The sequence below is a fragment of the Hypanus sabinus genome, chromosome 28 (genome assembly GCF_030144855.1).
Source record: "Hypanus sabinus isolate sHypSab1 chromosome 28, sHypSab1.hap1, whole genome shotgun sequence".
NCBI classification, from domain to species: Eukaryota; Metazoa; Chordata; class Chondrichthyes; order Myliobatiformes; family Dasyatidae; genus Hypanus; species Hypanus sabinus.
The window spans coordinates 9,443,294-9,466,980 of NC_082733.1; the positions used below are offsets into that span (position 1 = coordinate 9,443,294).

Genomic DNA, 23,687 nt, shown 5'->3' on the forward strand with positions numbered 1-23,687 from the left:
CCTTCTGCAGTCTCCCTGTTTCCTCAACACTCCACCAGTCTTTGTATCATCTGCAAATTTGGCAACAAAGTTGTCTATTCCATCATCTAAGTCATTGATATGCAGCATAAAAAGCTGTCCCAAAGCTGACCTCTGTGGAACATCACTAATCGGGGCAGCCAACCAGAAAAGGATCCTTTTATTCCCACTTGCTGCCTCCTACCAATCTGTCAATGTTCTAACCTTGCTAGTAACTCTCTTGCAATAGCATTGGCTCCTAACTTGGTAAGCAGTCTCATGTGTGGCAGCTTGTCAAAAGCCAGCTGAAAACCCAAAGATACAACATCTGCTGCAGCCCCTTTATCTACCCTACTTGTAGTCTCCTCAAAGAATTTCAACAGATTTGTCAGGCAAGAATTTCCCTTAAGGAAACCAGGCTGTCTTTGTCCTATCTTGTCATATTCACAAAGTACTCCATAACTTCATCCTTAACAATTGACTCCAACATCTTTCCAAGCACTGAGGATAGTCTAACTGGTCTATAATTTCCTTTCTGCGCCTCCCTTCTTTCTTAGTGAGTGACATTTTCAATCTTTCAGTCCTCCAAAACCATGCCAGAGTCCAATGATTCTTGAAAGATCATTACTAATGCCTTCACAATTTCTACCACTACCTCTTTCACAACCCTAGGATGCAAGTCATCTGGTCCGGGTGACTTATGCACCTTTAAGTTTTTCAGCTTTTTGAGCACCTCCTCCTTTTTAATAGTAACTGTACTCACTTCTCTTCCCCCACACCCTTAAACAGCTGACATACTGCTATTGTCTTCCACAGTGAAGACTGATGCAAAATACTCAACTTAGTTCATCTGCCATCTCCCTATCCCCCGTTACTATTTCTCCAGGCTTATTTTCCAGCTGTCCTGTATCCACTCTCATCACTTTTATTTTTTTTAAATACCTACTTGAAAAAGCCATTTCTATTTATGTTGATATTGTTTGCTAGCTTGCTTCCATATTTCATCTTTTCCATCCTAATGATTCTTTTAGTTGCTTTCTGTGGGTTTTTAAAAGCTTCCCAATCCTTTAAATTCCTGCTAATTCTTGCTTTGTTGTATGCCCTCCCTTTTGTTTTTACATTAACTTTGACTTGGTCAGCCACAGTTGTACTATTTTGCTGATTGAGTATTTCTTCATTTTTGGAATAGATCTATCCTGCACCTTCCCCATTTTTCGTAGAAACTAAAACCATTGCTGCTCTGCTATCATCCCTGCCAACATTTCCTTCCAATTTACTTTGGCTAACTCCTCTCATATCACTAATTTCCTTTACTCCACTGAATCTGCTGTCAGACTTTACTTATCCCCATCAAATTCCAAGTTGAACTCAATCATATTGTGATCACTGTCTTCTAAGGGTTCCTTTTCCTTAAGCTCCCGAATTGCTTTTGGTTCATTACCTAACACTAGTATTGCTAATCCCCTAGTAGGCGCAATGACAAGCTGTTCTAAAAAAGCATCTCGTATGCATTCAACAAAATCACTCCCTTGAAATCCATTACCAATCTGATTTTGCCAATCTACCTGCATGTTGAAATCTCTCATGACTATCATAACATTGCTCTTTTGACACACCTTTTCTACTTCCCATTGTATTCTGTAGTCCACAACCCAGATATGGTTTGGAGGCCTGTATATAACTGCCATCAAGGCCTTTTTACCTTTGCAGTTTCTTAATTCAACACACAAGGATTCAACATCTTCAGATCCTGTGTCATACCATTTTAATGATTTGATGCCATTCTTTATCTGCAGAGCCACGCCACCCACTCTGCCTACCTTCCTGTCTCTCCAATACAATGTGTAACCTTGGACATGCAGCTCCCACTACAACTAACTTCATCCATAATTCAGTGATAGTCACAACATCATACCCGACAATTGTAAAAGTGTAATAAGATTATTCACTTTATCTTGTTCATTGAGATATAACACTTTGAGTACCCTATTTGATTCTGCATCCCTAGTGCACTGATACCCTACTGGCTGCAATTTTGTCCTATCTTCTGCCTGCCCTTCCTGTCTGATTGCACACTATCTTTGCTTTTTTTTACCATCTGTCCTATCCTAAGCCCCTTCATTCCAGTTTCCGTCCCCCTGCCAAATTGGTTTAAACCCTCCCCAACAGCTCTAATGAATCTGCCCACAAGAATTTTGGTCCCCCCTTGGGTTGAGGTGTAATCGTCCCTTTTGTACAGGTCATACCTCCCCAGAAGAGATCCCAATGATCCAAGAACCTGAAGCCATGCCCCCATACCAGCTTCTCAGCCATGCATCTGCTAAGTTATCCCATTTCTACCCTGACACATGACACAGGCAGCATATCAGAAATTACTACCTTAAGAGGTCCTGCTTCTCAGCTTCCTGCCTAGCTCTCTTCATTCTCTCTTCAGGACCTCTTTGCTTTTCCTTCCCTCCCAATTACTTAAGTTGCTCCAAATAACAAATTCTATAAACTTTCACTAGACCAATAACACAATAAATTATTTGCTTTATTAATATCCTTCTTAACCATGGAGTGATAATGGAATGACCCTACCCATGAGAAACTGCAGTTTTGAAAAATCAAATTGCTTGAAGTGGTTTCTGTATCTATTGTTTAACAGGCAAAAAGCAGCTAATTTTCAAATCTGAGAATTCCTGGGAAGAGAAACTGCTAACATAGAAGAATATTTGATATACACTCAGTGGTCACTTTATTAGGTACGGAGTGAAACCCAGTGTGGCCTTCTGCTGCTTTTTCAAGTTTCAAAGTGTTGTGCATTCACTGATGCACACCTCTGCTGTAACCTGTGATCATTTGGGTTTTTGTCACCTTCCTGTCAGCTTGAACCATTCTCCTCCGACCTCTCTCATTAACAAGGCATTTATTTTCACCCTCAGGATTGCTACACACTAGATTTCTGTTTTTGCTTTTCACATCATCCACTATACAGTTTAGAGTCTGTGTGAAAATCCCAGGAGATCAGCAGTTTCTGAGATACTCAAAACAACTACATCTGGCACCAATGGTCAACATCATTTAGATCACATTCCTTCCCCATACTGATGCTTGGTGTGAACAACAGCTAAACCTTTTGACCATGATTGAGAAGATGAAGAACTTGGGCCTCGGTACCTCCCTCTGCAATTGGATCCTTGACTTCCTAACTGGAAGACCACAATCTGTGTGGGTTGGTGGTAACACCTCCTCCCTGCTTACAATCAACACTGTTGCACCTCAGGGGTGTGTGCTTAGCCCACTGCTTCAGTCTCTATACACCCATGACTGTGGGGCTAGGCATAGCTCAAATACCATCCAAAAACTTGCTGATGATACAACCATTGTTGGTAGAATCTCAGGCGGTGACGAGAGGGTGTACAGGAGTGAGATATGCCAACTAGTGAGTATTGTTGCAGCAAAACCCTGGAACTCAACATCAGTGAGACAAAAGAGCTGATTGTGGATTTCAAGAAGGGTAAGACGAAGGAACAATCCTCATAGAGGGATCAGAAGTGGAGAGAATGAGCAGTTTCAAATTCCTAGGTGTCAAGATCTCTGAGGATCTAACCTGGTCCCAACATATCGATGCAGTAATAAAGAAGGCAAGACAGCGGCTATACTTCATTAAGAGTTTGAAGAGATTTGGTATGCCAACAAATACCCTCAAAAACTTCTATAGATGTACCGTGGAGAGCATTCTGACAGGCTGCATCACTGTCTGGTATGGGGGGGGGGGGGGGGGGAAGGCTCCTGCACAGGACCGAAAGAAGCTGCAGAGAGTTGTAAATTTAGTTAGCCCCATCTTGGGTACTAGCATACAAAGTACCCAGGACATCTTCAAGGAGCGGTGTCTCAGGAAGGCAGCGTTCATTATTAAGGACATCCAGCAACCAGGGCATGCCCTTTTCTCACTGTTACTGTCAGGTAGGAGGTACAGAAGCCTGAAGGCACACACTCAGCGATTCAGGAACAGCTTCTTCCCCTCTGCCATCCAATTCCGAAATGAACATTGATACTACCTAATTTCTAAAAATATATATTATTTGTTTTTTGCATTGTTTTTAATCTATTTAATATACAAATACTGTAATTTATTTATTTTAATCTTTTTCTTCTATATTATGTATTGCATTGAACTGCTGCTGCTAAGTTAACAAATTTCATGACACATGTGGGTGATAATAAACCTGATTCTGATACAACACACACATAATACTGGAGAGGAACTTAGCAGGCCAGGCAGCATTTATGGAAAAGAGTTCATTTGATATTTCCAGCATTCTGTGTGTGTTGCTTGGATTTCCAGCACCTGCCAAAGGGTTTCGGCCCGGAACTTTGACTGTACTCTTTTCCATAGATGCCACCTGGCCTGCTGAGTTCCTCCAGCATTTTGAGTGTGCAGATCTGCAGATTTTCGCTTGTTTGTGATTAAACCTTTTGACCATGTCTGCATACCTTTATGTATTGAGGTGCTGCCACTTGATTGGCTGATTATATATTTGTATTAACAAGCAGGTGTGCTGTAGAATTGCTAAAAAGAAAGTTGATTACCAAACTCTAGGAAACTGAAGCTATGATAGAGGCTATTCAAAAATGTGAGTAAAGACCTTGCTCCTGAGGACCAAGACAAAAATATCTTCTGGAGCTGCCACAAACTGTACTAGCATGATGAGGGTCCAGCTAGTTAATTGGCATTATACTGTCATCTATTTGGATACTGCCCTTTATTGCTGAACCTACACTTAGAAGATGAAGTTAATAGAAACAACTTCTATTAAAATGTCTGTTTTAGTTGCCATCATCTTCTCATTACAGCATTAATGAATTAATAAATTAGATAAAACATCAAACAGAAGGTTTCAGCTTGCCACAGATGGAGACAATGAAAGCATTAATGAAAATGTGGTAAATATAAACACAAGAAATTCTGCAGATACTGGAAATCTTGAGAAACACACACAAAATGCTGGAGAAACTCAGCATGTTAAACAGTATCTATGGAGGGGAATAAACAGTCAACATTGTGAACAGAATCCCTTCATCAGGATTGGAAAGGAAGGGAGCAGAAGCCAAACTAAGAAAATGGGGGTGGGGGTGAAGGGATGGCAAGTGATAGGTGAAACCAGCTGAAGGGTGGGTGGGGGAGGGGGATAAAGTAGACACTGAGAAATGTTAGATGGAAGAGGTGAAGAGGAGTAAAACTGATAGGAGAGAACAGTGAACCATGAAAGTAGGAGGGGCTCCAGAAAGATATGATAAGTAGGTGAGCAGAGAAGAAATGGGAAGGTGAACAGAGAAGAAATGGGAAGGGAACCAGAATGGGGAATGGAAATTGGAGAAAGGGGGGTAAATTATCAGAAATCAGAGAAATCAATGTTTATGGCATCAGCTTGGAAGCTATCAAACGAATGAGTTGTTCTCCTTCAACATGACTGAGGCCTAATCATGGCAGTAAAGGAGACCATGGACTGACATGTTGGAATGGGAAGCCCAACTGAAATAGGTGGCCACCAGAAATGGTGTTTTTTTGTGGTGGAAGTAGGGCCCAGAATGGTAGTGAGGGAGGAAGTGTAGGGACAAGTATAGTACTTGTCCCACTTGCAGGAGGGAGATCAGTGGGGAGGGATGAGTGAACAAGGCAGTCACATACTGAACAATCCCTATGGAAAGGGAGTGGTGGGAGGGGAGGGGTGGTGGGAAAGATGTGCTTAGTTGTAGGAGAATGATATGCTGGACATGAAGGCTCATGGGGTGGTAGGTTGGGGTGAGGGTAATTGTGCAAGTAATGAAAGAGATGCAGCTTCCTCCATGTCAAAGGAAACATACTCCTGCCTATACAGTTTCTCCTCATTGCTTAATGCTCCATCCCAAGCAAAATGCTGAGGAATTTCTTCTGCAATCCATCTAATGCCAACTCATCCTTCCATTATGCAGCGATTATACACAGTACTCCAGCTGTGAACTTAGAAACGTACAGCAAAACTATATAACACTAAAGTTGCATTAGCAAACCTGTATGCCCCCAACTTTGATGATGTTAATTTTTTTGAACGGTTTTTTTCCTCACTACCAGACTTAAAACTCATACTCTCTTATACTGGGTGGTGACTTTAATTGTTGGTTAGATCCCAATTTGGATCGATCGTCCTCTGTTACTAGACCACCTACTAAATCTGCCTTAGCTATCCAATCGTTTCTCTCTAATTATGGTATCTCTGATATATGGCGTTTCCTCCATCCTACGGAGAGAGATTATTCTTTTTTCTCACATGTTCACCATACCTTCACTAGAAACTAGAACTTCTTACTCGATAACCAACTTATTCCATTTGCCCACTCTTGCAACTATCAGAGTATACTGATCTCTGACCATGCCCCAATTACTCTCTCTCTGAATTTGCCTGGTCTCCCTCAGAGGAATAAACACTGGTGGTTTGATTCAACTTTACTATCGGATGATGATTTTTTAAAATTTATTAAGGATCAGATAACCTTTTATTTTAACACTAATACATCACCTGAAGTGCCATCCCAGATTGTCTGGGATGCCATGAAAGCATATCTGAGGGGGCAAATAATCTCTTACACAGCAAATCTCAACAGAAGATCCCGGGCAGATCGATTAGACCTCATTAACTAGATTAAAGAATTGGATCAAATATATGCCCAAGCTAAGAACCCTGAATTATACAAGAAGCGTGTTGAACTCCAAACTAAGTTTAACCTTCTGTCCACTCAACCTGTCGAACGCCAACTTCTCGAAAGCAAGAGTCGCTTTTACATTCATGGGGATAAGTCTGGTAAATTCCTAGCCAATCAGCTGAGGTGTTCCAAAGCCAAACAACATATTACAAAGAACCGGAAGGAGAACGGAGACTTTACATCGGATCATTTAGAAATTAATGATGCATTTAAAAATTCTTATTCTTGGCTTTATTCCTCTGAATCTCTGAATGACAATATCTCTGTTGATCAATTTTTACAGAATCTGAATATCCCCTCACTTTCATCTGATTTCAAAGCCAAACTCAATGCGCCTATGTCATTAGAAGAAATATCTACTGCAATTTCTGAAATGTCCTCAGGGAAATCTCCTGGACCTGATGGGTTCCCTGTAGAATTTTATAAATCATTCTCTTCTCTTCTTTCTCCTCAGTTACTTTCAGTATTATCTGACTCGTTTAATTACGGCAAATTGCCACCTTCTTTCAGTGAGGCATATATTATTCTTCTTTTAAAAAAGGGCAAAGACCCAACAGAGTGTTCTTCGTATAGGCCGATCTCTCTGCTCAATGTTGATGTAAAGATCTTAGTTAAAGTTTTGGCTCATAGATTAGAAACTGTCATTCCCTCCATTATCTCTGATGACCAAACAGGCTTTATTAAAAACCTTTTCCCTTTTTTTAACATTCGGCGTTTATTTAATATTTTATACTCACTTCCAACTGGGATTCCTGAATGTGTTATTTCCCTCGATGCGGAGAAAGCATTTGATCGTATAGAGTGGAACTACCTTTTTGCAGTTTTAGAAAAAATTGACCTTGGCCAAAGTTTCATCTCTTGGATCCAATTGCTGTACCTGTGTCCTACTGCCTCTGTTTTAACTAATTTTCAGAAATCCCAAGTATTTAATCTCAAACGTGGCACCTGCCAGGGATGCCCCTTAAGTCCCTTTCTCTTTGATTTGGCTATGGAACCTCTGGCGATAGCATTTCGAAACTGCCCTGAATTGACTGGGATTTGGAGAAGGGGTGTTGAGCATAAAGTTTCTCTCTATGCTGATGACTTATTACTCTTTCTCTCAAATCCATCGACATCCTTACCTCTAATGTTTTCAGTTCTTGACCAGTTTAGCCAGATCTCTGGCTATAAACTTAATTTACATAAGAGTGAACTTCTCCCAATTAATAAAGAAGCACAAGAACTAACATTTCATGATCTCCCTTTTAAAGTAGTCTATAATCAATTTACTTATCTTGGAATTACAGTCACAAGGAAGTTTAAAGACCTCTTTCGTGAAAACTTTGCCAATCTTTCATATGCTATAAAACAGAGTCTGGTACAATGGTCACCTCTATCTATGTCTTTGGTAGGTCGTATTAATGTTGTTAAAATGTATGTTCTCCCCAAATTTTTATACCTATTTCAATCTATCCCAATTTTTATTCCTAAATCTTTTTTTGATTCCTTAGACTTATTATTTTGTCATATCTGTGGCAGAATAAGCGCTCTAGAATTAATAAAATCCATCTCCAAAAATCTAAAAAAGAGGGTGGCATGGCTTTACCTAACTTTCGTTTATATTATTGGGCAGCTAATATACGTTGTGCTACCTTCTGGTCTTTCTTCCATGGCCAACCCGAGTGCCCTAACTGGGTGGCGATGGAGCTGAGCTCCACTAAAGAATTATCTATTTCTGCACTTCTTGGCTCTACGCTCCCTGGTAGTCTGCCCAGATCAATAGCTAATCCTCTTGTTAGACACACTTTGCGTATATGGGCTCAGATCAGGAAATGCTATGGTTTCCAGGGGTTTTCCGTTTCCAGCCCTATTGCTCATAATCACCTTTTTTTCCCTACTACATACAATTCAGCATTCCAGGTTTGGTATAGGAAGGGCATTAGACATTTTGAAGATCTTTTCATTGATAATCGTTTCGCTTCTTTTTAGCGGCTCTCTGTTAAGTTCAATCTGCCCAATACTCATTCTTTCAGATATCTCCAAATCAGACACTTCATTGCTCCTTTAATTCCTAACTTTCCTGAAATGCCTGCGAAAAATGCTATGGACCTATTTCTTTCCATGAATCCACTAGGTAAAGGCTTAATATCAATCATCCGAGATAAACTAGCAGCCTTACGACGGGCCCCCATGGATAAAATCAAAATGGCCTGGGAGCAGGATTTGAATATCTCCTTATCTGAGGAGAGCTGGGATTCAGTTCTCAAATCGGTTAACTCAACCTCTCTTTGTGCTCGCCACTGCCTTTTACAGTTTAAGATTGTTCATAGAGCCCATTTGTCTAAATCTAAACTATCTCGATTCTACCCCAGCGTTAGTCCGCTCTGTGATAAATGCAAGAGGGGCATGACCTTTCTCATCCATATGTACTGGTTTTGTCCTAGCTTGGAGAAATTCTGGAAAGATGTCTTCACTACGTTATCGTGTATTCTGAATCAGCACCTAGAACCAAACCCCTTAATTGCTCTGTTCGGTTTTTGGGGCGAGACAGATTTATGTCTGGGTCCGACCAAATGCCGAATATTATCCTTTGCCTCTCTCCTGGCTAGACGCTTGATCCTCCTCAGATGGAGAGATGTTGCCCCGCCCACTCATGCTCAATATCTTAATGACATCATGGCCTGTTTGGACCTCGAAAAAATTCATTATTCAGTTCTCAATTCGGATCTAAAGTTCCATAAGGTCTGGGGACCTTTGATCGAGTATTTTCATAACCTTCCTCTTGACTAGGGTTTTTTTTTCTTTTCGGTCCCTTGCTTTCAGCTCCTTTTTTTTCTGGTAGAAGGCATTATTACCCTCTGTTGCTGAGTGTATTCACAGTCTGGGAGTTTGGCTGTCCTGACTTATACTCTCTATATTGTGTTGTGGTTGGTCTGGAGTTGCTGTTGTTTTTTCTTATGTTGTGGGGCTTGGGGAGGACACTAAGCTTACTTGTCTTTAATTTAGGTGCTTTTTTTTGCTAAATTCTCTTCCTTTGTAGCATATTGTTATTGTATGCTTAATTTTGCACTGTTTTAATGTTCCTCATTGGGATTTGGGGTTTTTAATTTGTAAAATGGTTTGAAAAACTAATAAAAAAAATTTAAAAAAAAAGAAACGTACAGCACATTACAGGCCCTTCAGCCTACAATGTTGTGCCGACCATGTAACCTACTCTAGAAACTGCCTAGGATTACCCTTCCACATAGCCCTCTATTTTTCTAAGCTCCATGTACTAAGAGTCTCTTAAACGACCCTATTGTATCTGCCTCCACCACCATTGCCGGCAGTCATTCACCACTCTGTGTGAAAAACTTAACCTTGGAATCTCCTCTGTACTTACTTCCAAGCACCTTAAAGCTATGCCCTCTAATATTAGCCATTTCAGCCCTGGGAAAATGTCTCTGGCTATCCAAGCGATCAATGCCTCTCATCATCTTATACACCTCTATTAGGTCACCTCTCATCCTCCGTAGCTCCAAGGATTTAAGTAAATTTTTTTTAAACAGTGTTACGAACCCCGTAACTGGGTCACTTACCAGCAAAGATGGAGACGTCCGTTGAAGTCTGATGATACTATTTTTAACAGTATTTATTAGTAAAAATACACAAAAATAATATCAATGCAAATATACAGATAATATATGTCGTCAATACTAAATCTAAAAGTGCGGGTATAATAATAATCAATAAGAAATAAGCTCTATCGTTGTCTAGGGGATAATGTATTGTCCGATGGAAATATGAAGTTCACTCAGTTCATGCAGGCTGCAGCCTTTGGGGACCGCTGGGTTGCAATGGTTGGAGAGAGAGAGAGAGAGAGAGAGAGATTTGATAGAAAAACTTGCCAGCTTTTCCTTTTATGATTTCGATCTGTCAGGTGTCTCTTTTGTCATGGCCGTTCAATTGTGACCTCTCCTTTAGCCAAACCGTTCTTCCGTGGTGAGCCCGCCACCCTGGCAAGGGAGGACGCACATGAGCCCCCCACCGGCTGTCTCTATTAAACGCTGTCACGGAATCTCTAGCATTTCTCCTGGTGCATCGAAAAGGGTTGTTCCCCAGACCCTCTTTTATCCTTACTCACAGGGTATCAGATGTCAATTCCTCAACCAGCCCACTCTGGTTGTCCCCTGAGGGGTTTCAATGAATTGTACAGTGCTCAATACACAATTCCATCTCCAAGAGACAATGGCCATTATCAGCGGTTCCGTTTCGCTGAGGTCAGGACACATTCCAAACCTTGTGTATTCTGGACGTCTCTCTCTCTCATTTCCAGGGTCCCAGACCCGAATTAATAGCAATCTTGCGATTCTCAAAAAGGAGGGGGCGACTTTCTACCCTTTGGCCCCTCAGAGTTGCGTCACATTCATAGCAACAGCTACACTATAACCTCACTTATTTTGTACATACACACACCCTCCCCCCACCCCCAACCCCCTACCATAACCACCTTGTCTCCCTGTGCTGCAAATTCAAGAATCCTTGGACATATAGCTTGTTCCTTTGTTGGGTCCTCAACAAACAGATAAATGTCCTTAGACACTCCATTACTTCACCTTTCATAATATTACTCCTCCTCTGGTTTTGTAGATAAAGTTTTGGACAATAATTGCTTTAACCATATTATCTGGAGCTCCGATGTCTTGATGAATACTTTGCCCTACATTACCATGACATTTTGGGAATTGTAGGCAACTCCCAATGTTTTCTGCCTTTTGCTGTTTCTTAACTCTATCCAAATTGATTCTGATTCTTGAGTAAAGATCCTACTGCCTTTATATTATTTGTTAAAATGAGAATTTCTCATTGCTTTTTCCATTCTGCTTCCCCTAACAATCACAAATAATCTTATTCACAAACTTGCCCACTTTGCAAAATGTGTCTTCATATTGGCTGTTAGACATGACCCACTAATTTCTATCATTCTTTTGGAAACATATGCTACATGCATCCATATAGTGTTTTCATTTTATCTTTTGATCTTTATTTTTTCCCCTAACTCCAGTTCAAGGTTATCACTAACCATTTTGCTGTACTACATTTTCTTTCTCATTAACTTTCTAATTATTTTCTCATCAGAAACCACCATCCCACATGCTACTTGTGTTCTAATTCATAACAAATCCACTTCACACATGCTTACTTACTCAAACTAGTTCCTGATTAAGCATTCTTCAATATCAACATGCAAATCCATTTTCAAATTCTTGTGGCTTCACTCTTCTCTATTTTCTAATCTACTCCAGTCACTTTATCAACACTCATCCAGTTCCAGCCCTCTGACTATCCAGTGTTAATTGCTCAATGATTTGCATCAAAGCATCAGTTTCTGGAATTCCTTTCCTGCAGTAACATTCACAAACATAAAACTCTGACACTTTGTTATTTATACCAACTTATTGGCTCCACCAAATAAAACAATATTTACTATTGAACAGGATTTATGAAACAATAAACAAACTATTTACATAATAGAGAACAGGTTCTGTACTGTCATGCTTACACTTATGCCAGAACCTACAGCTCAAAGTTCATGAGGTTCCCCATTGCCACCTTTCTTGGTCAGGAGATTTAATTTTCAGATAAATTTGGACCTAAAATCTACATTTTTTGAAGAAACACAAAATTGCCAGTTCACAGCATAATTTTTTCGTATCAGAACGATTTATACTACTTTAGATCGACGTAAAATGACTACAGATTTTCTGGCATTAATTAATTTAATGTGCAAAACAAGGCAAGGAAAAAGACTTCCATTGATATAGCTCCTGTTCCATAAGCAGTAATGATGAATTGATTCACAGTTAATAAACATTACAATTGCTTGTCTAAGTTCTATATTTTCCACAGTGAACACAGAACTTATCTTACTCAGCAAAAAAAGTCTAAATGAACAAATCTGAAATTGATTATCAAAGTTAATCCAAGTGTTAATCTACATTTTTTTTTAAAAAGCTTACATCTATTATTTTACAAAAAAAAAAATTGGAAGCAAGCTTTCTTGACCTTATTCCTGGTAATGAACATTTGCACAAGATTTTACATGTACTATGTCTCATATTGTTGGATAACTTCTATATTTAACTAAATATAGAAGTCTAAATATACTACTTCTGAGCTGCTCACTGCAATTTGCAACCTATAATTTCCCTCTACATAACGTAATTTTGAACTATCTCAATAAACTAGCGATTTCATGATCTTCTGAAGGTCTCGAACTTAACTCTCAAGTATGCAGGTATGGCACTTTTAAGCAGACAAACTTACTTCGCCCGGCTGAAAGAGAGGGAGGGGGGAAGACTCCAAGCCAGACTGAAAGCTGAGGTATGAAACTTCCTCTACCCAGCACCTTGTTAGCAAATGTACAATCGCTGGAGATCAAGATTGAGGACCCAAGGGTAAGATTGCTGTTTTGAAGGGAAATGAGGAATTGCTATGTTCTCGGTTTCACGAGACGTGGCTCACTCGGGACACACTGGATACATCAGTAAGACTTGAGGGCTTCGAAATAAACAGGATGGACCAGACTGCTGATTTGGAGAAGACAAAAAGCTGTCTCTATTTCACAGTAAACTCTTTCTGGTGCTCAGACACAGAGGTCTGTCACACTCTTGCTCCCCTGACCTGGAACATATAATAATTAAGTGCTGACCGTTTTACTTACCAAGAGAGTTCTCCTGTGTGATCTTGACTGCAACTTACATACCACCAAAGGCCAATGTTAAGCAGAGACTCAAGATACTGAAACAAGTTTGAAGAAGCCTGCGCCCAATTATCATCAACAAATTACCTGTAGCATCAGGGGTCCCAACACACTCAACCACTGCTAAACTAGGATTAGGAATGTTTACATGCCATGCCTAGACTGCATTTTGGGAGAATCTGATCACTTGGCTGTCCCTCTCCTACCTGCATACAGGCAGATGCTAAAGAACAAGCTGCCATCACTGCCTGGTTTGGAAAATGCACCATCTTGGATCGCAAGACCCTGCAGCGGGTAGTGAGGTCAGCTGAGATAATCGGGGTCTCTCTTCCCACCGTTACGGACAATAGACAGTAGGTGCAGGAGTAGGCCATTCGGCCCTTCTAGCCAGCACCACCATTCACTGTGATCATGGCTGATCATACACAATCAGTACCCCGTTGCTGCCCTCTCCCCATATCCCTTGACCCCGTTATCTATAAGAGCTCTATCTAACTCTCTCTTGAAAGCATCCAGAGACTTGGCCTCCACTGCCTTCTGGGGCAGAGCATTCCACATATCCACCACTCTCTGGGTGAAGAAGTTTTTCCGCATCTCTGTTCTAAATGGCTTACCCCTTATTCTTAAACTGTGACCTGTAGTTCTGGACTCACCCATCAGCGGGAACATGCTTCCTGCCTCCAGTGTGTCCAATCCCTTAATAATCTTATATGTTTCAATCAGATCCCCTTGCATTCTTCTAAATTCCAGTGTATACAAGCCCAGTCGCTCCAATCTTTCAACATATGACAGTCTACTCCAATCTTTCAACATACGACAGTCAGAGGACACTTACAACATAGGACACTTACACTACACGCTGCATCCGCAAAGCGAACAGTATTATGAAGGACCCCACACACCACTCGTCTAAACTCTTCTCCCTCCTGCCATCTGGGAAAAGGCACCAAAGCATTCGGGCTCTCATGACTAGACTATGTAACAGTTTCTTCCACCCAAGCTATAAGACTCCTCAATACCCAGAGCCTGGACTGACACCTTTCTGCCCTATTGTCTTGTTTATTATTTATTGTAATGCCTGCACTGTTTTGTGCACTTTATGCAGTCCTGGGTAGGTCTGTAGCCTAGTGTAGTTTTTTTTCAGTGTTTTTTTTTACGTTGTTCAGTCTAGTTTTTGTACTGTGTCATGTAACACCATGATCCTGAAAAAACATTGTCTCATTTTTACTATGTACTGTACCAGCAGTTATGGTCGAAATGACAATAAAAGTGACTTGACTTGATAAAAGAGGTGGTCGGGGGAGCTAGAGGAGTAGCTACGGAATTGCCATGAGTCAGTGGACTGGACCACATTCAAGAATCTGGAGTAGATGGGGTAATACAGACCTGTGTTGATCAACTGACTGGGCCAACATAATTCACGTCTCACTTTATATGCTTTTTGTGTTTACTGTGAATGGCCACATGAAAATGAAATTAATCTCAGGGTTGTATATGGTGACATATATGTACTTTGATAATAGATTTATTTTGAACTATTTAAAAGTGAAGGAAAGAATAGAAAATAAGAGATTGCTTAATTAACTAAATGCATTACTGTGATTTGACCATATATTTCACTTTCATAATGCCTTAAAACAGCATGTACCAAATTTTTCAGCACTTACCTTGGAAATGCATCAAAGCAGTAGGTTTTCCTTGTATCAGGGAATGCCACACGTAAGCCAGACATAAGAGGTGAATGGAGGATAACAGCTGCACATTCATAACGGGAAGCAAGATCTACTGTAGGAACGGTGCCAATGCTCTGACCATATAGAATGATATTCTCTGGACTAACACCATACCTAAAAGAAAGAAATACAAGTCTCAGATTTGAACAAAGTAAATAAACAACACTCTGCATTAATTCAAAGTACAATGCTGAATGCATTTATTCCTCTACCTGCCCCACTCTTAACACTATCTTCAAAATAGCTGCAGAATGAGGCTATTCAGACCATCTTACCGACACACGCTTGCTAAGATAGCTGCTCATTTGCACATCACCTCTACTGCCTTCTCCATAGCCTTAGTATTTTTTTTATTCATCGCAAATTTATTTCCTTCTGAAGACAACAATGAAACCAGCTCATCTGCAAGCATTACATTCCAGATTCTAATCACATACTGTGCAAAGTTTTACCTCATGCTTCAGATTTTGTAATGTATGATTATGATGAGAAATAAACAAGAACATAATTTTGTAGTTACAATTTTGCAGCAATGAGCCTTCAATACACAATTTCATCTCCCTTTAAGCAGGAACTATCATAATGTACCATTTTCTTCACTCAGCTGATTAACCTAGCCACCAGTGAACAGTTAACTGCTGGAATAAACACTGATAAAGAGGAAGGATGGGACCTCTAAAAATACCATTTCAATGTGTGGCAGAACAAGCAAGGTAAATGACTAACAACACACACAAAATGCTTGTGGAACACAGCAGGCCAGGCAGCATCTATAAGGAGAAGCACTGTCGACGTTTCGGGCCTGACGCAGGGTCTCGGCCTGAAACGTCGATAGTGCTTCTCCTTATAGATGCTGCCTGGCCTGCTGTGTTCCACCAGCATTTTGTGTGTGTTGTTTGAATTTCCAGCATCTGCAGATTTCCTCGTGTTTGAAAGTAAATGACTGCTACTTCTCTAATTTGGCAACCAATCAGTTATCTCATGCCACATTCATTATAGTGGCTTTGAAATGATATACAGCAGATCTGAGTAGGTTTCTTATTCCCCTCACTCTGCACTCTCACTGTAATGTAAATTGACCCTTTTCAGCAGCATTTTGTAATTGCCTATGCAAAACCACTCCTTGGAGTTACTTCTCAATAAAAGTGACTGGAACAAATTTTTGAACAACGCATCTTGAAAGAAAATGTCTAGAAAAGTTGATTGATCAATAAGATTTAAAAAAAACCTTCGAACGTGCACATTTCACTGACCTTACAACTATCAGTCAATATAAGATTTCATCAGAAAACAATGTTCATGTTACTAACCAGTAAGACATTATTTTTTGTCATCTAAATAAAGTATTTTAGTCAGATGTATTCTCCAAAAGCACCTTCAAATAATAACAGTACAACTAAAGTTCACTCATTTCACTCGTGGCAATAAATCTCCCTGATCTCCCAGTACCCATGTTTTGTTTTGAAGAAATAATGTGAAGAAAGGAACAAATCTCACTTCTGAACACACTGTCACCTGTGCTGTCCTTTTCTACTTAACTTGACTGAATCACATTGGAGCCTCTCTTCATAGCAGCTCAACTGCATGCAAATACATAACCAGGTTTTTGTTCGCTGCAAACCTCAAATTCCCTCAACAAAAACATTTTTATACACTGTGAACAGCTGTTACTCAAGCACTGATTCCTGCAGCAGCCCATTGGTAACTAACTACCTGTCACCCAGGAAAATATCTGTTTATTCCTAGTTTTCAGATAGTTAACTAATTCTCGATTTATGGTAGATGCTAGTATATTATGTCCGATTCACCTCATCAAAAGCCTCCTGAATATCCAAGTACAGGTAGTCCCCAAGTTACAAACATCCGACTTACAGACAACTCGTACTTATGAACTGAGGAAGGAGCACGCCGCTGTCCGCCATTTTAAGTCGTTGCTATTGACACTGTGTTGAGTGTGTAACTTTGTATTTGGCTTAAATTTTTCTTAGCAAGATTCACCCTGACCCCACCCCCCCTCCTTTTCCGGTCGGCTGGTGGCGTAGTGAGATCAACACTGGGCTCGAGAATGGAGGTTCCCAAATTTGATCCAGTGACAGACCGCTCCCGAGCATGTTCTCCATTCGTACCGTTGATAGCGAGGACACAACTCGATCTCGTAAAAAAAAACTGCCACCTCCAGTTTAAATTCCCACGCGGAATATTGTGGAGGATCAAATACCCAAACCCTACACAGCCCCCACTTGTCCCATTTAACCTGCCTCTGTGCAGTGGACTTTAGGACCCAGGGAATTCAGTGCAGTGGTCCTTAGGACCCAGCGGAGCTCGGGAGCCGGCAGAGCTCAGGACCCACCGACCACAGTGTTTCTGTTCCGTTGACGGGAAGCAATCACAATTGAAAATAAAGTGGAAATAATAAAGCGTCTGGAAAGAGGTGAAACATCATTGGAAAAGCGTTAAGGCTAGTCCGGGGGTCGGCAACCCGCGGCTCCGGAGCCACATGTGGCTCTTTTACGTCTGTGCTGCGGCTCCCTGTTGCTTTGGGAAATAATTGGTTGTGGCGACCCTTTTCCTGGCACATCCGAACCGACTCACAATTAGATAGCCTACGGGGGTTTGCGAGCACAGAGCTTTGGAGCCTCTGCGCCATGGGGGGCAGGTTGAGGGAGGCTTAAAAGTGAGGCTGAAGATTTCGAATAAAGTTTTTTCCTTCGACTGCAGTTACCGACTTCGTGTCATAATTTTAGCGCTGCGTGTAGCACACCGCTACATGGTCAGTATTTAATTAAAATGTATTTTATGTTGGTTTGTTAGTTTTTGAAATGTAAATCTAAATTTGAAGATTATGGTGATCTTGTACAATCTAAATAAGACGTTGTGGCGACCCATTTCCTGACACATCCGAACCGGCTCACAATTAGCCAGCGTTCAGTCTAAGGGAGATAGCCTACAGGAGTTTGTGAGTACGTGTCTTTTGCAGCATCCGCGCCCATGGGGGGGCGGGTTGAGGGAGGCTTAAAAGCAAGGCTGTTTAGTTCGAATAAAGCTATCTTTGACTGCAGTTTACTGACTGCGTGTGGCACACTGCTACAACGTGTTTTTATCGCTGGCTGTCCAGAGGGGAGGTGCTGAAACGCTTTGTCGCGTGTCTGGAAGAAGTGAAAACTTTCCTGGGCAGCAAAGGGCTCAACTTTCCTGAGCTGGAACAGCCAGAGTGGCTGGAAAAGCTACACTTCATGGTAGACATGACAGCGCACCTGAACACGCTGAACACAACTCTTCAACGGGGTAAGGACGTACAGCCCTGCACATGTTGGAGGATGTTTTGGCATTCAAGCGCAAGTTGACGTTGCTTGCCAGAGATTTACAGAAAGGCACATTGTCTCACTTCCCCAATTTGAGAGAGTTCAAACAAGGTCACGACATGATAAACTCGGAGTATTTTCATTCTGCAATCATCGCAATGCAAACATCGTTTGGGAAACGCTTCTGTGAGTTCAGAGAGGAAAAAAACACATTATCCTTCCCGGTCACTCCCCTAAGCATCGATCCATCCCTACTGAATACGACTGCATTGTCAGGTGAGAGTCAACCTGACCAAGTATGATAAATATTTTAATTGCCTATTATTTTACATATATTCATATGTTTTCATTGTTCAGTGAAATAGTCCTTTTATTTTTCAGGTTGACAGCTGGCTGACGTTATTTTTGGTTTGCTGCTGGCGGCAAATTTAAGTTCGGCGTTTTTCATAAATACAAGAAGGACTCAAATAGACATTGCGTATTTTACTTAAAAGTAACCTTCAACCCAACGTCTTTTTTTCGGAGTTCAAAATGTTTTTGTTGCATGCAGAAATGTAATTTCGTTTTCTCTGCAGGAGTTCATCAATTTCATAAATGCAACACATTATAGTTTGTTTATACATAGCATAAAGGCAAAACAAAACGTTGTATGCAGTGTTATTTCATTTTAAATGTCAAACGGGTTTTGCGACTCCCAGTGTTTTCTTTTCTGTGGGAAACTGGTCCAAGTGGCTCTTTCAGTGGTAAAGGTTGCTGACCCCTGGGCTAGTCGGTCAACGATCGGAACAATTTTAAAAGATAAAGTGAGAATAATGGAGCATGTGAAAGGCCCTGCCCTGATGAAAGCTACAATTATTACTAAGCAACGCAGTGGTTTAATTATTGGAATATATATGTTTCTTAAGTGTTTTATATGCACAGAAAGGTAAAATATATACTATATACTAAGACAAACATTTGACTAACTGATGCTAAATAATACCGGATGTACTTGTTATGACTTACGTACAAATCCAACTTAAAGATGGACTCAGGAACAGAACTCGTTGATAACCCGGGGACTGCCCGTACAAAACATCAACTGGCTCTCCCTTGACTATTCCTATGCAAATCCAGTTAGTGCATATTTTATAATATATTCAAAGTAAGTTTATTTTCAAAGTATTTTCATGTGTAAAAAAAAATCCTGTAAAACAAAGATGATTTCAAAAACAATGATGTGATAAGTACCAAAATATCAAAAAATACTATAAAGAGCATTAAACAAAAAAGAAAACTAAATCAAATCAAATAAATATTTGGTGTGACCACCCTTTGCCTTGAAAACTGCATCAATTCTCGAGCCATAGAAAATCAGCTGGTAGGTTGTTTCAAGCAGCTTGGAGAACTTGAAACAGCTTTTCTGCAGAATTTGGCTGCCTGGTTTGCTTCTTTCTCTCCAGGTAATCCCAGACAGTTTCAATGATTTTATGATCAGAGCTCTGTGCAGACCATACCATCTGTTGCAGAACTCCTCCTTTGTCTTTTCCATGAAGCTAGGTCTTTATAACCTTGGTCATGTGCTTGGGGTCATTGTCCAGAAGAATGAAGTTGGAACCAATCTGACACCTCAATAATATTGTGTGATGGATGAGAATCTGCTGTACCTCTCAGCATCAAGAATTCCATTCATTCAGACCACATCACCAATTACGTTTGCAGAAATGCAGCCCCAAACCTGCAAGGAACCTCCGTCATGCCTTATTATTGGCTGCAGACACTCATCCATGTAGTGCTCTCTAGCATTTCTATGATATTAGAGTTTTCAAATTTTGACTTGACAGTCCAGAGCACTTGCTACCATTCTTCGGCACCTCAATCCTTGTGTTTTTGTACGTAGGTGAGTCTCTTGGCTTTGTTTCCACTTCACAGGAAGGGCTGTTGGGCACCAACTCTTCCACAAAGACTGCCCCTGACAAGACTTCTCTGGACTATAGAAAAGTGTATTTGGGGTTTCCTGTGGTTTTTGGGAGTTCAGAGTTGACAGCAGTGCTGAACTTCTTCTGATTTAGAGGGGACATCAGTTTGATGTATCTTTCGTCAGCTGCACTGGGTTTCTGTGGCTGACCGCTGCGTTTCCAGTCCTCAATCTTGCCCATTTCATTGTGTTTCTTCAGAAGAGCTCGGACAGCACATCTTGAAACTTCTGTCTGCTGCGAAATTTCTGTCTGGAAGAGACTTTGCTGATGCAAGACGACCACCTTCTGTTTTGTTGCTATACTCACTCTTGACATGGTGTAAGAATGGATGATTAAACTGTCAAATCTGCCACATCCTCACCTTTTTGGTTTGGTTTTCCTTTACCCAATTTGATTCCTTCTACACCCGTTTCAGTTAATCAGTTTAGTTCATTCAAATCATGTCATTGATCATTAGCACCTGTTTGTTATCGTTGCATTGGGCTATACACTTAAGGCCAATTTATACTTCTTTGTCGAATCTACACCGTAGGTACAGCATAGCCGCGTACCCTATGCCATAGCCTGACACGCACCTCCCCAAAAATGTAACTACGCGTCGCAGCCCGCAACAACTGTGATTGGTCCGCCTAGTAGCATCGCATTTCCTCTTACGCATTTCTGGTTGCTACTTCTCCGCGTTGGAGATGATAAATCTACCTGCTGCCATCCGAAAATATTTGAAATGCATTTCCTCATCCATGTCTCACAGTGGATGGACAAGCACAGAAAATTCACCCTCCTTCTGCCTCAATCCGTTCAATGGTCATACACACCAACTCCTCCGACATCTTCTCTCTTTTCTGCATTGCAGTAATTTCCATAAAAGTAACTCTGGTTCAACATTTATTAGCTCCAACTCCAACATGATGCGCTCAGTTTCTATCACCATTGTTTAAAGTACATGAAGAAACTCAACAGTGGCCTAGAAACCCCACCGCCAACTAGCGTTTTGGCGGTGAATTGCAGAGCGACGCAGACACAGCAACACACAAATATAAATGCTCACGGCATAGTCCGCTGGTGTAGGCTACGGTGTAGAGCCTAAACAGAAGTATAAATCAGTCTTTACAAAGTAATCAAGTTTTTATTTAAAAAGTGGTCTATTACTTAATGTTACTTTCTTTAACAAAATACAAAATTTTCTCTAACATTTAATTTTTTTGGAAAATGAATGTTTGGAAATCTAAAAACCCTTCTTTACTGATAAACACTAATGCAAAAAACAAAAAATAAACATCTAAAATAACATTTATATAAAATAACTAGGGTGCCTAAAACTTTTGCACAGTACTGTTTACCACCCTGAGATTCATTTTCCTGCAGGCATTCAATGTAGATGTGAAAAAAAATACTACAGAATCAATGAAAAACTGCAAAGACAAACAACAAATGTGCAAAACAAAAACAAATTGTGGAAGTACAATAAAAAAGCAAAATAAGAATAATAACTAAATATTGAGAACATGAGCTGTAGAGTCCTTGAAAGTGTGTCCATAGGTTGATGAATTTGTTCAGTATTGGGGAGAGTGAAGTTATTTACTCTGGTTCTGGAACCTGATGGTTGAAGTGTAATATATATTCCTGAACCTGGTGGTGTGGGACCCAAGGCTCCTGTACCGCCTTCCTGATGGCAGCAGTGGGAAGAGAGCATGGCCTGGATATAGGGGTCCTTGAATATGGATGCTGCTTCTTGCATGGAGGGCTTTACCTGTGATTGGCTGGGCTGTATGCAGTACTTTTTGCAAGCTTTTCCATTCAAGGGCATTGGTAATTACATACCAGGCCGTAATGCAACCTATCAGTATAGTCTGCGCTGTGTATCTAAAGAAGTTTGTCAAAGTTTTAGATGACATGCCAAATCTTTGAAAAGTTCTCAAAAGCAGAGGTGCTGCTGTGCCTCCTTTGTAATGGCACTTACGCACTGGACCCAGTACAGATCCTCTGAAATGATAACACTGAAGAATTTAAAGTTGTTGACCCTCTCCATCACTGATCCCCTAATGAGTACTGGCTCATGAACCTCCGGCTCCCTTCTCCATAGTCAATAATCAACTCGTTGGTTTTGCTGAAGCTGAGAGGTTACAAGTGTGTCACAATTCAGACAGATTTTCAATCTGTCACAGGATATAATTTGATCTTTTCCGATTCCTTTATATTATTAATTGAATAATAGTTTTTACTCATGTGTTAATTGCCAACAACGTAATCTCACTCCCTTTGTACTATTATGACCGTTATGTATCTGTTTTTGAAAAATACAATAAAAAGATTGAAAAAGACTTTCAATCTCTCTCCTATATTCCGATTCGTCACCACCTTTGATTCAGCCCACAACAGTGGTGTCGTCAGCAAAGTTAAATACGACTTCGGAGCTGTACTTAGGCTCACAGTCATAGGTATAAACTGAGTAGAGCAGGGGCTAAGCACACACCCTAAGCACCTGTGCTGATTGTGATTGTGGAGGAAATGTTGTTCTAATCTGAACTAACTGAGTCTGCAAGTGAAGAAATCGAGGATCCATTTGCACAAGAAGGTACTGAGGCCTACATCATGGAGATCATTGATACTTTAGAGGTGATGATGGTCTTGAATGCAGAGCTCTAGTCAAGAACAGCATCCTGATGTATGCATTTTCATTGTTCAGATGTTCCAGGGTTGAGTGAAGAGCCAATGAAATGGCAACTGCAGTTGACTTGTTGTGACAGTAGGTAAACTGGAGAGGATCCAAGCCACTTCTTAGGCAGGAATTGATATGTTTCATCATCAGTCTCTCAAAGCACTTCATCACAGTGGAGTAAGTACTACTGGAAAACAGACATCAAGGCAGGTTATCACGTTCTGTTTGGACAATTGAAGCCTGTTTGAGGGCTCCTCATAAGGCTGAAGTGAGGTTAAAGATATTAGTAAAGACCAGCCAGTTGATTAGCATAGGTTTTCAGTACTCAGCCAGGGACATCATCTGGGCCAGATGCTTTCCATAGGTTCACACCCCTGAAGGAGGCCTCAGAACCTGGAATCACAGAGTTGTCAGAGTTCATAAAGATGCCTTCTTCTTCTGTCAGTCAAAGTGAGCATAAAAGAATGTTGAGCTCATCTGGGATTGAAACCTTGTTGACATATATGGTTGTTGCTTGGTTTTACTTTGTTGGAGGTAATAATATTCAAGCTCTACACACAGCTGTTGAGCATCCTTTTCTGATTCAAGTTT

At 40.7% G+C, this 23,687-nt stretch overlaps 1 protein-coding gene across 3 annotated transcripts in view; it reads right to left on the bottom strand.

Annotated features, from left to right (window-relative positions):
• The window catches only part of abhd17c (abhydrolase domain containing 17C, depalmitoylase), a 49,436-nt gene that overhangs the window by 13,112 nt on the left and 12,637 nt on the right, over positions 1–23,687 (bottom strand). For 2 of the 3 annotated variants that reach the window (XM_059952581.1, XM_059952583.1), the window contains exon 2: positions 15,112–15,291. In XM_059952581.1, coding sequence (XP_059808564.1) covers positions 15,112–15,291 — 180 coding nt within the window. Of the gene's footprint in view, positions 1–10,280; positions 10,318–15,111; positions 15,292–23,687 lie in introns of all 3 variants that reach the window. The other variant, XM_059952582.1, reaches the window with a different exon arrangement.